At 42.3% G+C, this 14430-nt stretch overlaps 2 protein-coding genes across 2 annotated transcripts in view; one reads left to right on the top strand and one right to left on the bottom strand.

The window, feature by feature from the left end:
- The first annotated feature begins 1337 nt into the window (after nucleotides 1-1337).
- atoh1b (atonal bHLH transcription factor 1b) lies at nucleotides 1338-3070 on the top strand. The gene has a single exon (XM_015031909.1). The coding sequence runs from the start codon at nucleotides 1967-1969 to the stop codon at nucleotides 2702-2704; it is 738 nt and encodes a 245-aa protein (XP_014887395.1). The 5' UTR covers nucleotides 1338-1966; the 3' UTR covers nucleotides 2705-3070.
- A 26-nt stretch (nucleotides 3071-3096) lies between these two features.
- The window catches only part of dok3 (docking protein 3), a 15746-nt gene continuing 4412 nt past the window's right edge, over nucleotides 3097-14430 (bottom strand). The window contains exons 2-5 of the mRNA XM_015031908.1: nucleotides 9313-9603; nucleotides 8918-9008; nucleotides 6288-6475; nucleotides 3097-5084 (exon numbers count right to left, since the gene is read on the bottom strand). Coding sequence (XP_014887394.1) covers nucleotides 4206-5084; nucleotides 6288-6475; nucleotides 8918-9008; nucleotides 9313-9603 — 1449 coding nt within the window. The 3' untranslated portion in view covers nucleotides 3097-4205. The remainder of the gene's footprint in view (nucleotides 5085-6287; nucleotides 6476-8917; nucleotides 9009-9312; nucleotides 9604-14430) is intronic.

Below are 14430 nucleotides of genomic sequence, written 5' to 3'. Positions count from 1 at the left end.
GTTTTCATCCTGCTCTTAAAGGATTCATAAATCGCCTTCAGACAACTTATCAGTTATTGTGGTTTCGCTGCATAGACAGGTGTGTCTCAGCCTTGTCTCCCACCTGTTCGTTTTATTATTCTTCTGCAAATAATCAGGGAAAGATTGGCCTTTTTTTTTACTGTTTGTTTGAGCATGCATTTGTTTTCCAGATCTGCCTTTCCCTCGCTCAGAGATCAGAGCCAATGGTTAGCTTTATGTTCAGAAAACTACTCAAATTCATTTTACCATGGCTGATGATGGTTCATGATTAATCCAGAACGGATTGCTGTTCACTGCACACCAACATTTCGTGTGTAGTGTCTCTTCTGCCAATTCAATGAGAATATTTTGACCACTGTAAAAATTTGATTTTTTTTTTTTTTTTTTTGCGTGGTATTAAACATTAGTCATTAAATGGGTTTACACTTTTTATCAAGGGTTTCATATCATAAATGTAATGTTGACTAATGGTTGAATCATACCAACTTTAGCACTTTATTTTGATTGCAAATCCTCAAAGAAGGTTTAAGAGTCTAACAGAAGATGAAACGTACTTAACTGTCAGTCACTGTGTGTTGTTAGCAGCGGTAAAAATGAAAAGTTGGTTTGATTTTCTGGCTTGAATTACAAATAGAAAATTTGGAAAAATTGCCTTAAGATTTGTGATTGAAAATGTTTCTTTACTGCAGTGAAAATTTGAGTTTAGCTTAAGCTAGTTTAGCGCTAATGATAAAGTCAAACTTACTAGCAAGTTGAGCTTCTTAAACTTTAACATCCATAGCTGTTGCTGTGGGAGGGGGGCGGCATTTAGGCTGAATAATGAAGCAGTATTTACTATTTTAAAATACAAGTCAAACTGGAGATATTTGATTTGACTTGATCTTTCTCTGGTGATTTTTCTGGAGACATTACAATAGAGCTAGAGGCTTTAGATTCTCCCGTTCATTTATTCATGACCTGAAGTAAGGGCATAAATACTGGATATGTTCATATCAGAATTCTCTTGAGACACCAGTGAATATATATATATATATATATATATATATATATATATATATACACACACACACACACACACTGCTCAAAAAAATAAAGGGAACATTTCACTTAAATTTTGTGTGTGGCTCCAAATCCAGGCCTCCATTGGTTAATAAATTTGATTTCCATTGATGATCTTTGTGTGATTTTGTTGTCAGCACATTCAACTTTGTACAGAACAAAGTATTCAATGAGAATATTTCATTCATTCAGATCTAGGATGTGTTATTTGAGTGTTCCCTTTATTTTTTGAGCAGTGTGTATATAGCAATTTGTTATAATGCAACTCCGTTGACAAAGCAGATTTTAAAGTTTCACATACTTATTTTAGAACCTTTCAGCCATTAATCTTGCTAAATTTCTGCTCCATCAAAATAAACTGCGAGACCAAATAACAGCTTGTTTCATCGGTGTATTTAAATGTAGATCTTGTTTCAGGTCAAGCTCAAAAGTCGTTGTGCATAACGTTGATTCTTGGTAAGCACACTTGCAATATGATCCGCATTTACCCATTAAAATTGCGTTTGCAAAGTTTACTTTCATTCCAGTAAGAGAGACGTTACACCCTTTTCTTCCTTTATCCAAACTTCCTAGACCTCCAGTGCACATCCACGCTCCTGAATGATTAATACTCCAGCTCCCCTCATGTGTGAGGATAACAACAAGGTCGTGATTGAGTTACAAAGCACAATAGGGGAGAAAAAGTCGAGCTTTGTCTGATTGTTCTTTGACAGGGTCAGAGGCTGCTCTCTCCTGAGACGGCAGGGCTGTCACTGGGCAGGGAGTGACAGCAAGGTGACTGAGGGGAGGCTCTATAAATTGGCGGCGCCGAGCAAAAACCTCTCCAAAGACGCGGAGAGTCCCGTGCGCAGTTTCCACTGCACCGCACGAGCGCAGGCCGTCACTGATGATGACCGCAAAAGCAGAGCTTCCGGGCTGGCCAGAGTACCCGGAGGACTTCTCCCTGCTACAGCAGAAAAATCTGGCCCACCTCAGCTCCAAAACGTGGATTTCCTCAAACTCGGTCCGTGGCTTTTCGCGGAGGGAGGCGCACGGCGCCGCAGAGGCTGGGATTTCCCTGGAGAAACTCGGGTCCGTGGGTAGACTCCACGAGTGCGCGTCCGCAGAGACGGGCCACGCGCGGGCATCCGATGGAGACAAGGGGAGCGGCCTGGGGCCTCAGAGACACCGGCGCGTCGCAGCCAACGCCAGGGAGCGCAGGCGGATGCACGGTCTGAACAAAGCCTTCGACGAGCTGAGAAGCGTCATTCCATCGCTGGAAAACGAGAAAAAGTTATCCAAGTACGACACCCTCCAGATGGCGCAGATCTACATCACTGAGCTGTCTGAGCTGCTGGCCGGCGTGGTTCAGCAGGAGTCCAGAGGCCCCCGCTCAGGGTCAGAGAAGACCTCCAGGAGGAACTTGATTCACTCGATCCGGCCGGACGCGGCTGCGCAGCCAGCCATGCTGCTAACGGGAGAGCAGCAGCAGCAGCAGCAGAGAGACCAATCCATCAACCACCTGATCATACTCGGACCTTCATCTGTGATGGAGTCCAACACGTCAGAAGCGTCCTCCAGCAGCAGCGATGCTGAATCCTCGACTCTCAGCGACACGGAGGACAGTGAGACTGGGAGACAGTGACAGAGAGGCAGTTTGTTCCCACCTGATTCCCAGATGTTCACATGGAAGCGAGGCAGAGCTGCTGCTGTTGCTCTGCGGCCGTCTCCAGTAGATTAGATGTTGCACTGCTGGATTTCAAAAGTGAAGAAAAGTCACTCGTTTCTCAGAGATCCTGACTTGGTTTCCTCTTGATGAACTAAAAGAGGCCTTCGTCTGCACTTTAAGGTCCCGGACAATAACTTGTGGCATTTTCCAGAGTCGGTGGTTGGATCCGAGCTTTTATTTTGAAATAAAACAAGTATTTTTTTTCTATTTAAGAATAGCTAATCTGTATTTTATGAGGGATGTTTTTTTTTTTTGTTTTTTTTTTTTTTTTTTTTTTTTGCTACAATAAAGATATAATGAATTATTGGGTGTGCATTTTAATTTATTCATGTATATATCACTTCCAGCAACATCTGCACAATTCACACCAAAGCACAATGATTATTTATGCTGCAAAATTTGTAAGTATACATTCCATGGCTAATCAGATAAGAAGACAATGAAACTTTCTGTTGCACAAGTCATTAGGCCAGAGTGAATGCACTACATTGCAATGATATTCATGCTTATTAGCTAAGTTTTCACAGATGATACCACATTATAACCACAAACCTAAATCTATTTTTACTGGGCCTTTTTGTCAAAGACCAAAACGAAGAACATGACAGTCATTGCAGCAGAATGAAAATGATCAATTGTTTTAAATAATTTTAAGTGGTCTGCGACTCTTGTCCTTGGCTGCTGCCGTCCTGCAACTTTTGGACGCATCCCTCACTCCAGCGCACCTCAGTCAAATTAAGAGGTAATGACCAAACTCTTCTCAAACTTGCTGGCCTGCTATTTGATTCGGGTTTGTTGGAGCAGGGCTGCATCTCAAAGTTGCAGGCCGGTGGCACTCGACGGCTGGAGCGTAAAGAGAGGCTAAACTCTAATGCATGACAAACTTTTATCCTTTTCATTTCGAAAAAGTTTAGAAAATCATGCAATCTTTTCCTTTCGTTTCACAATTTCGTGGTCCTTTGTGTCGGCCATATTATGCCAGTAAATTACACTGAAGTTTCTGGTTTGTAATGTGACAAAATATTAGAGAGCTCAGCACCGTATCAGCTAAAAGTTTCAGTTTTAAACAACTGCTTCCTGCTTCACCCGGTCAAGCAAAATGGCTTCAAAACGTTCGGCGCTTCTCTAATGTCCAAGCTGCAAAGAACAAAAAACGATTATCACATTTTGCTGTTGCAAATCCCCCTAAACCCCCAGCCCCCAAAAACAGTGCAGTTCCAGATCTATTTTCAAAGCAGAAAAACATACAAACATCTGCAAGCACCAGAAGCCTGACAGCAGGCGCCCGGCGGAAGGGATTTTAGAGCTGTAAAGAAACTAATTATGGCGCGTGACAGTTCATCATGTCTGAAAACTGCTCTTCCCACTCAGTCTGTGAGCTAACAGCCTACTGTAAAACGTGGGGCTGCCTGCCTGCTCAATAGGGAAGAGGAGGCTGGAACTTTGCCAGGTCCTTAGAAATGATTTCTGCCAGCCTCTGTTTGAAGCTGCCGGGGGGCTCAGATGGGACGGCGGAGCCGGCGGCCTCCTCCGGGTCGCCCGTGTCGTCCGCCGCCTGTGCGTTGTACCCCGCACAGTCGTAGATATCTGCGGGTGGGGGAGGCAGGCTTTGCGGTAGCGCTGAGGCAAAGTGATCTGCATTGGTGAGGTCAAGAGAAAGGGGCTCATTCGAATAATGGAGGCCGGAGGAGGGGAAGGAGTATCTTTTGGTCTCTCTGTACGTGCACTGAAATTCGCCAATCTGAGTTCTTCTCATCGGTGGAGGCGTGGTCTTCCTCAAGTTGTAATAAATACTGTCCTTTGTGTCGCCGTCCTCATCTACGGGTTCAAGGGAATGACACTGATCATCCTCGCCCTCGGCTTCCTCTTCCTCCTCCACCACCTCTTCCTCCTCCTGCTCCTCCTCCTCCTCCTCCTCCTCTTTGCTCTCCTCTCCCACCTCCTCTTTGCTGCTGGAGAGATAAGGCTGGACAAGACACAGATGCCTCATACTCTCCTCGGAGGGGCGATTAATCGTAGCGTACTGGCTGGCAGAACTGTCCTCCTTGTCACGGCGGACCTGCACAAGGCTGTAGATTGGAGCGGCGTCGGTCTGGACGACCGCGGCTGGAAGGGTGACGGAGGACACGTCAAACGATGACCTTTTTTTGACACCGCAGGGCCGGGCGCCCTGTTTCTTCTGCAGCGAACACTGACTCGATAAGGCCTGGTAGATCTGGGGGCCTTCGCGGGTCAGGAAGGTGAACACTCCCTCTCCCGAGTCGCAGCGACGGCCTGCTTCAATGCAGAAGCCCCCCTGCAATCACAATCAGACCAGCGCTCAATTCACATTTAGCACATTTTTTTACGAATACTGAGCCACGTGAGAAATTATCCACGCGCCTCGGAAGCGGTGACGTCGTGTCACATCACAACAACAGTCTTCACTGTTTTGTGTTGGGATTTTATGTGGTCAACACAAAGCAGCTAATAACTGCAAAGTGAAGTGTGATATGACATCTTTAAATTAAAAAAAAAAAAATCTAAAAAAAATATGTGGCCTGCATTTGTAAGCAGCCCCATTTACTCTGATTGCATCCCCCCCCCCGCCCCCCCGGTTTTCCAATTCCAATTTCCCTTTGGGATGAATAAAGTATTTTTGAATTTTGAATTGAATTGGTCAGCATAAAATACAATGAAAGCAAAAAATAAAAATTGAAATAAAATAGTCCAGCTGTGTTTCAGTTTAATTCCAGCTCTTCTGTAAAGGCATCAGTGGTTGGCAAGACAACATTAGTGAACCAAAAGTACCTTCAGTATAGAAGATGTGTTGTTTGCCTCAAACCTTTTAACAAGTTCTAGTCTTAGAAGACTCAAATTAAACATAGTGGGATGCGTGCAAAACGTTTTGCGTGGAAAACATCACCCTCACTACATCGTGCATGTCTGCATCGGCCTGGTTGGAAGTTTGTTGACTTACAATGACAAAGTTAAGCTCAAAGCATACTGGTGCGATAAAACGGCCCAGTCAAAGTCTAGACTAATTGAGAATCTTTCACATGACTTGAACAGTGATGTTCAAAGATGTCCTGCATCTAAATTATACGGGTTTGAGTTATTTTTTTTTTTTTTGTGCAAAAGATTTCCAAGGCATAAATTGCGATTAAAAAGTATTGATTGGAAGGGAGGGGAGTAAACACATGTGTTTCATTCGACCTTTAATTAACGAGGTAAGCTGCTAATAAGGCGTTCTTATTTACAATAATGACCTGACAAGACTACACTTTCAGATTATTATTTTAAATTAAAACCATGTCATATGCTTGGTGTTGCTCCATCCCACAAAATCACAGTAAGACATATTGATGTAAAAAAAAAATAAAAAAGTGCACCAATAATTTTGTAGGACATCGTATGTTGACAAGGACTTCACTCATACAAATGAGTCTTTGTGCGACAATCTATGATAACATCTCTCTTTAGGCATTAGGATGAATTAATGAGGTTCGCTACACTTTACCTCCACTTGTCCGAACTTGCGCAGGAGTCTGTACGGCCAGCTGTAGATGACGCCGCCCGTGTTGACGTCGAGGAGCTCCAAGGCCTCGCTGTCTGTGAACACCACATACTCCCCGGCCAGTTTGCACCTCTTGGCCGCGTCCGTGCCCAGGACCTTCACTTTGTACTGGTCAGGAGGAAGTGTCGGCTCTACACGAGTCAGAAAACGACCCAGCAGGGAGACGTGCGTACATCAGGGCCGAGCAAATCCAAGAAACTTGTTACAGCAGCGTGTCATTAAAGGAAACAAGCGCGCACCACATTTTCAAACAGACAGTCTGATTTAAAAGAAAATTACTCGCACTCTGCTAATCTCTCCGTGCGCTTGAGCCGCCCGGGTGACTTGGGGGAAATGTAATCCGTTCGGAAATGAAAGGAAATGCATTTTCATAAGCCGGAACTTGCTGATGCCGGAGCATTCGAGCTTTAATGCCTGAACAAACGAGCACACTTTAGCTGCTTCTGACGAATGACGCGAGTTTCAGCAGATGCTTAGAATTTATTGTGTTGTGACATACCACCTGCTCGTCTTACATTTATTTAGTAAGCGGTAACTAATTTGACACTAACCGTCAAGATATTTACACTACATTACAGTAACGACAGGGTGAGAGCTTGACTTTCCTGTGTTTGTAAAAAAAAAAAAAAAAAAGAAAGCACCTGTTTATCTAAGCAAGAGTTCAATCTTTCTAAAGAGAGATTGCTGAAGAGTCTTTAATGTTAAATGAAAATAATCTGGTTTATGATTTTGATGGTGACATTGTACTGTACAATGGATTTGGGAGTAAACAGGTTGTGGAGCAGATTAAAGGTAATGGGGAAGGTGTTTCACGCTTGTAGCAGTGTTTACGATGGCAGGTGTTGCACTTCTTGTTGCTCAGTTCAACTTCTTGGCATGCTTTTAGCGTGTATGCAAAATTGGGAGGGGAAACCACCATCTTCTCTTGTTACTTCCTTTCTAACCAAAAGAAAGGACATTCTCTTTAAATTCATTTGTACGTTTTAGGACATAACAACAAATTACCTGGTTTGAGCTGTGTGGGAAAAAAAAAACATTCAGCAGTTTCAAAAGAGTCATAATTTATGAAACTAAGAGAAAGGCATCGGAGGAGAAAAAAGGTCTGCATGAAAAGCTCCACCCCATGATTCAGTATCTTTGGTAACAGTAACTTGAAATAGTTGTTTCCTGTGCGATTTTATCAGCCACTCATGTCACTGAGGATGGATTTCAGCCAGCTCTTCTGTACAGCTGCTTCAGTTCATTGGGGTTTCAATTAGGTTGAGCCCTCAACTTTAAGTAGGCCACTGCAATGCCGTTATGCCTTTCTTTTGTCGATGCGTTTAGGACTTCTGCCATTTGTAACAAGCCTTAGTTGTCAGACAGAAAGGGTTTAATTTCACTCTTGAAAACTTTGGGCTACAAAATGCTTGTGGTCATCTTGGTGATTTGAGGCACCCAGGCCCCAAAGCACGCCCATAGCATGAGCTGTTTGTGCTGATATTGCGATTGGTTTACTCTAAATATAAGGTATGGCATCGTGGCCAAACATCACAAAACGTTCTGATTCGATCAAAAGATGTTGTTCGATCAGATGCAGTTTTGCTAAACAAAGTCATGCTACTCAAAGAAGTCAGATAAGGTCATCAGAGTCACAGGTGGGTTTTTTTTGTTTTTTTTGTTTGTTTGTGTTCAGTCTTTTCTCTCATTCTCTGGCAGCGATCTTGAATATAATAGTCTTTCTCAATGAAAACTGATGGAGTTCAGCTCTTCAAAAGCGACCTAATAATAATCATGTTTACATCAAATTGCCTCTCTAACGTCACAACTGACTGGCAGCTTTCTGGTGAGCAGGGTTTTTTGAACACAGTTTTTGCATTTCGGCTCTGTTTTTCTTCATTATGTAATAGCATTGTGGAAACAGTTTTTCTGTTTTAGCCGTTTATAGGCAGAACCGAATCATTTTTAGAAAGTTCAGTTTATTGCTATTTTGTGATGATCCAAAAATATGTTTTATGTTACTATGAATGTACACCAAGAAGTTAGCAGCGGGAATTTCCTACCCGAAATCATTTAAAATAAAAGTATCTTGTTTATCCTGAGTAAAAACGAAACAATTGCTCCTCGCCCAGCCAGCATGCCTAGGTGGGCCCCATGTGGGGAAAAGGAGGGCAGACCATATAGGTCCCATATGAGTTTGTCCGCGGGTTCCACGATGGCCCCACGATGGGTTTGCCCATGTAGGGCCACAGCCCACATGGGCGCTACATGGGCCCTAAATGGATAAACCCATATGGGCCACCACCATATAGGGCCCATGTAGGGCCCATGTGGGCTCTGGCCCTACATGGGCAAACCCATCGTGGGGCCATCGTGGAACCCGCGGACACACCCATATGGGACCCATATGGCCTGCCCTCCTTTTCCCCACATGGGGCCCACCTAGGCATGCTGCACCTTTTCATTTTCTGAACAAAGCACATCTTCCAGCTTTTCGGCAGTAGCTCCACATAGCAATACATCATCAATTAGCGGAAACAGTGCAGTGTTGCGCTCGTCCTACTGGATGAGCGCTAACAAATGATGGGAATTACCGCTTTTCCAAGACGAGTAAAGGTCATTATCCTCCATGGTGAGGCCATTCCCTCCCTCAAAATCCCCTTTGTCCGACTCTCCAGGATCCCTCTGCAAACACGGTGGCACAGTAAACATTACACAGAGTAAACGCCTCCCTCTTATCACTGCTTTTTATGACTTCAGAGTGGTAAGATGCAAGCAAGAACATGGCTTGTGCAAGCAGAAGAATTGGAGAAGTGGCGGAAGTTCCAGATAATGTTTCAACTTCCCCATGTTCTTATCGTGTCTGGCTGTGGGGAAGGCTTCTGAGCATTTTTCCCAAATTCAACACGCTGATATGAAGTGGAAGTCGGGCAGCTGCGTCGAGGGGAGGGTAGGGGAGGGGTCGCAACGACAGGGGTTAGCGCGGTACCTGGAAGGCGAGAATGCAGAGGGCGCTGATCCAGTCCTGGCTCTCCGTGGAGGCGAAGGTGTAGGTGTGGTGTGTGGTGTTCAGGTAGAAGGCCGTGCAGCGAGCCGGGCACGACTCCTTGGCCGCAGGGGTGACGCTCAGGCAGTCGCTTAAGCGCACGACCTTCCTCTCTTGTGCTTTCTGTCGACAGGCCTTTAGCTGCTCGCTGTCGGATACAGAGCGGAACTCCAGCCGACCCACACCCATGGAGCTGGGCTTGAAAAGCACCATCCAGATTTTCCGCCAAGTTCTCTGACAAGAAAAGAAAGGAGACTTTTTTTTTTTTTTTTTTTTTTTTTTGGGGCCAGATTTTGAAAGTGAAATCGGCCTCCAGTGTCTCCACTGGAAAAAATGGTAAATGGTGTGTACTTGTCCAGCGCTTCATCAAGCCCAGAGGACTCCATGGCGCTTCACACTACATTCATTCATTCATTCACTGCATCATCTTCTAGCTGTACAAGTGGAGGCACACCACAAGGCAAAAATAATGATTGAGCTGTCATTCAAACTCTAAGTATTACTTTTTGTACTCGTCTAGTCTTAATTACTTATCTACCAACCAAACAAGAAGTTCATGCCCCCTGTTAAAATGTCAGACTTTTAAACTTCAAATCCATTAACGTGAGATACGTCCTGAAATATTTCAACATTCAACGTCTGAACTTGTTTTTTTTTTTTTTGCTCACTCTTCTGAAAAAAGTTTCCCCCCCCAAATCTCTCATATTGTGTGAACATCTCTTGTCCACAGCGGTCAAGTCATCTCCGGTATTTGCCCTTGGATTTAGTTCTGTTCTCTGAGACGCCATTTGAAAACTTGCATCCTTTTTTTGTTTTTTTGTTTTTTGCTGAAAACATCTATTGTTGCTGATTCACAATGATGCTACAAATGAAGCCTCTCTTCGCTTTCAGCTTTCCATGAGACGCCTGAAAGTTCGGGGTCTAAACTGTCTAGAAATTAAAACTGTTTATGAATTCACTCAGGGTCGATCAGAAGAAAGGTAACCCCAGATCATGACGCTGCCATCATCACTATTTTCCGCAGAGGTTATGAGCTACTGTTTGGTGATGCGCAATGCTTTTTGCAACCATTTTTCTGATCTGTGTCTTCATGCAGTGAAGTTTATTTTATTTTTTTATTTTTTTTAATCGTTTGTAACCCCTCTCCAGAGTTAAGCAAAGGATGCAAACGAGCAAAAGGTCAGGAAACTCTGGTTCATCACATTCACTCAAGTTGTGGCATGTGTGAACGAAAGAAAACTCAAAGCTGAAATAGATCAAAAAAGGCTTTTGCTTTTCACTGTCATATTACAAGAGTACTGATACGTTTATTTATTTCAGTAACTCCATACATTACAGAGGCTAATTGCACAAACTGATGATTTTTAAGGCTTTTAATTTGGATAATTACGAGGATTTTCCACTTACAAATGAAAACACGACATTAATGATTAGAATTTCATCAGACTAACATAAAAAAAAATACCTTCGATTCAGAAATGTGGACTTAATGAAGGCTATGCTTAATGCCTTATTTAAAGTTATTCTTCAAATAATCTGACAAGTAGCCTCATCGGAATCATATTATAATTTATTGAGTATGAGCGCACCTCACATCAGACGCGGAAAATTTTAAAATTCTTTCTTAAGTCTGGAAAACGGGATTTCAACAGGGGTGTGTGAACTTTTATTGGCCACAGTATCTGTTTAAAATGGGAATAAGTTTTTAAGCAGGTGTGGCTGAGCATTGACCGAAAGATGGATGAAGCTAAATTATAAAAAAAATAAAGTAGAATTACGTGAACATTTTCCAGATCTTTACGCAACTGTTGTTTAGGACTGAGCTCAATCCCAGAGTGTGTGTGAGGTTGTGTGTGTGACTGTGACAGAAGGTGTGTTTGCACTCTGTTCTTACAGGAAGCGTGATTAACAAGTAAACCTCCTGTACTTGTTCTAAGACAGCTTGATAATCCTCGTCCTATTCTCAGAGCTGAAGTGAAAAATAAATCCAAAAGTTCACAGGTGACATATTGTTCCTGTTACTCGGGAGCAGAGACCAGAAGAGAGAGCCTCACTTCTCTTTTCGCCACCCATAAACTTACACCTCTGGTCTACAACCTGATACTGATTTCAGGAACCAAATTCAAACATCTGTAGCCTTTCTCGGTATTATTGTTTGCTCTGTCTTACATTTACCGATCAAGTCTTATTTGAGTTATTTTGGGTTTTGTGTTGTAACATTTCTTCTCGTGGTTGAGTCCGCAGGATGAAATTATACCAAATTTCTGTCACTGCCGTGAGGACGCACATACTGCAGATAGCAGAAGTGACCATGATAGTAGGGGTCAAGAAAAGAAGGTGTGAAAGTTTATCCAAAGGCATCAGTTTTTTTAAAAGGCAGAACATTATTTTCCTCACAGCAACTTCTGGAAACTCAAATTTAAACCTTGCAAAACAATACCAGAAAAACTTCCTCTCTGCTAATAGTCTCTGATTAACGGACCACTCCAACGAGCTTTTAGTTGCTTTTGCCGCCATAGATTTAATTGCAAAGAACGACCGGATCAACTTCTCTACAGGCATCAGATGCTGCTGTTCCCCTTTCAACTTTCTTAGAAATCAAATGGTGGATCACTTTGGGGGGGGAAACACGACAATGACAAGCTGGTATTGGGAGAGTTCCTCTTGCGTGGGTGTTTTTGATTAGAAATTTCCAAGAACCATAGAAACGGCCCCAACGTGTAACAAATGCTGCACAACCCAGTCAGAGGAGATGTTCTTCAGCCAGATATGGTTAAAAAAAAATGTAATGTTTGATGTTTGGATGGATGGATGGAACAGGAGTGTTTTCTTCATTTGAATCCATCTGGTTAGGTAAAAAAAAAAAAATCACTTTATATATATCGGTATATATAATTCTGAGGTGCTCTCACACTACACACCACATGTAGGAAATGATTTTTCCACTGGTGTACTGGGGCACTGTCCTGTGAAAACCACAAACGCATTGTAACTCCAAACACCACTTGTCACTAATATCGCTCTCTGAGCCGCCAAGTGTGACAATAACGCACAATTTGTGACAATTTGATGCAGTACAATTAATTTCATTGTATTAAAAAGCGATTTAATCTACCAAACGCACGAGAGCAACGCGAGATAAAAGTTGGAGCACGAGCTGCAACTAAAGCCGATCTCTGCTCCAGCTGTATACAGATCCATATTTACAATAAAATTACTTTTTCGCTGTTAAAAGGTCCATTGCTTTCCTAATTAAAACCACCAAATCATGATAGAGCCACCTCCATGCCTTAATGAAATTCCTTTCATGAGATCCTGCCATGTTTTAAACATACTTATGTCTACTTGTGATATTTCAAAATGTCTGATGATCTTTGCAGTGGTTGGGTTCAGAAAAGTTTTCTTCAATAATGGTAACGGTTGAAACTGTACAAAAGGTTCACCTCAAGTGTGTCAAATGTTGCTGAGGGCTTATTTTACCACTCAGTCAGGAAGTTGGATTTGATTATAGCTCTGCAGCTATCTTGACTTACATACTTTATTTGGACTCTTACTGTTGCTGTTGGTGTTTGTTTCATGGTTTCAATCTCAACATGAGGCACGTTTAAAATAAAAAGCTTTTTAGAGAAACTTTTAAATTCAGGGGGTTTTTTTTTTTTTTTTTTTCTTTAAAGTTAAGTATTGTTACTTTATATTTCGAAGCACTGTGATTATCGTCATTATTTCACTCCTGTGACTTGGTTTTCTGGGAAAGCGTTTTAAACTTTTGTCTGAAAAATAAAAGCTCCCGACAAGGTTGAGTTCACCACACCTTTAAAAGTCCGAAGATCGCACGAAATAAATATTTTAAGGCTACATAAAATATTTTACTTGACGTTTTGGAACAAAAATCCCATAACATTTCAAAAATGATTTCATAATGTCTCTGCTTAAGCTTCAGACATAGACTTTGTGCATAAAAATGTCCTTTAAAGCAAAACTTGCTTGTTGAAGAATTCAGTGCTGTTGTAGAGAAAGTCTTTGCTTCACGTGTTTCTCTTGTTCTGGCTTCTTGGGATTTTGTTTCATTCTTCTTTTGGACATCATGTCCCAATCAATCATGAAACTAATTATAATTTCAGATAAAAATGACCTTAGTTAAAAAACAAATGAGGTTTTCAAATGATTTATTTATTAAATAGAAAAAAAACAGCCAACCTGACTGAGAATAATTTCTTTCCCTTATATGCCGTGTTAGGTTTACACTAGATGTAACGGGAAGCATATCTTCCTTTTAGCCTTTTTCCTCATCAGTGCACAGAAAACTTCCCTCCAGAGTATTGAGGATCATTGAGGGTTTTTGGACAATTTTCCTTTAAGCTCTTTTTGGCCAGCAGTGGTTTTCTATTTGGGAACCTCACAGAGGTATAATTTCTCCCCACTCTCTGTCTTATTACTGAATCATGAGCGTTGACGCTCACTGAGGCCCGCAGTGGTTTAGATGACGTTTGGGCACTTTTGTGACGTCCAGGATGAGTTGTTGGTGGGGTCTTGAAGTAACTGCACCTGTTAAACTGTGACTTTACCATGATTTCTTTTGTAGTGTTGGTTTTAGTTTGAGTAGCAACGGAGGCTCGATTCCTGCCAGAGTCACAGAATCAAGAAATAGTTTAAATAGCAGCTCTCCAACACCACGATGCAGGGTGAAAGACCTCTACAAGCAACACCTCATGCCACAAACTCGGAAACAGATGAGAAAGGTATTGATATCCATCAGTCTGGAAAGAGTTACAAGCTCATTTCCTTCAAAGGTTTCAGAACTCCAGCAATGAAGAGAGAAAAAACCCCCACAAAGAATAAAAACACAAAACATTGCTGAACCTCCCTAGGAGTGGCCAAAAGTATCTCAAGACCGCATCGACAACTCATCCATGAGGTCACAATAGCAACCAAAACAACATTTCTAAGCTACGGTCAGCGTTCAAGACTCGCCGACACCGACGAGAGGCTCGGCAAAAAAAAAAAAAAAAAAAAAAAAAAAAAGATTTATGGGGGGATTTCAAAGAGAAAAACAAACCCAAC

The sequence above is a fragment of the Poecilia latipinna genome, unplaced genomic scaffold, assembly GCF_001443285.1.
Source record: "Poecilia latipinna isolate Pla-1442-1.1 unplaced genomic scaffold, P_latipinna-1.0 Scaffold222, whole genome shotgun sequence".
Lineage (NCBI taxonomy): Eukaryota > Metazoa > Chordata > Actinopteri > Cyprinodontiformes > Poeciliidae > Poecilia > Poecilia latipinna.
The sequence above is the reverse complement of the archived record's forward strand: the minus strand, read 5'-3'. Positions and strand labels throughout refer to the sequence as shown.

Excerpts from the sequence above, each read along its gene's own strand:
- atoh1b (XM_015031909.1), top strand. The coding sequence starts at position 1,967 with ATGATGACCGCAAAAGCAGAGCTTCCGGGCTGGCCAGAGTACCCGGAG.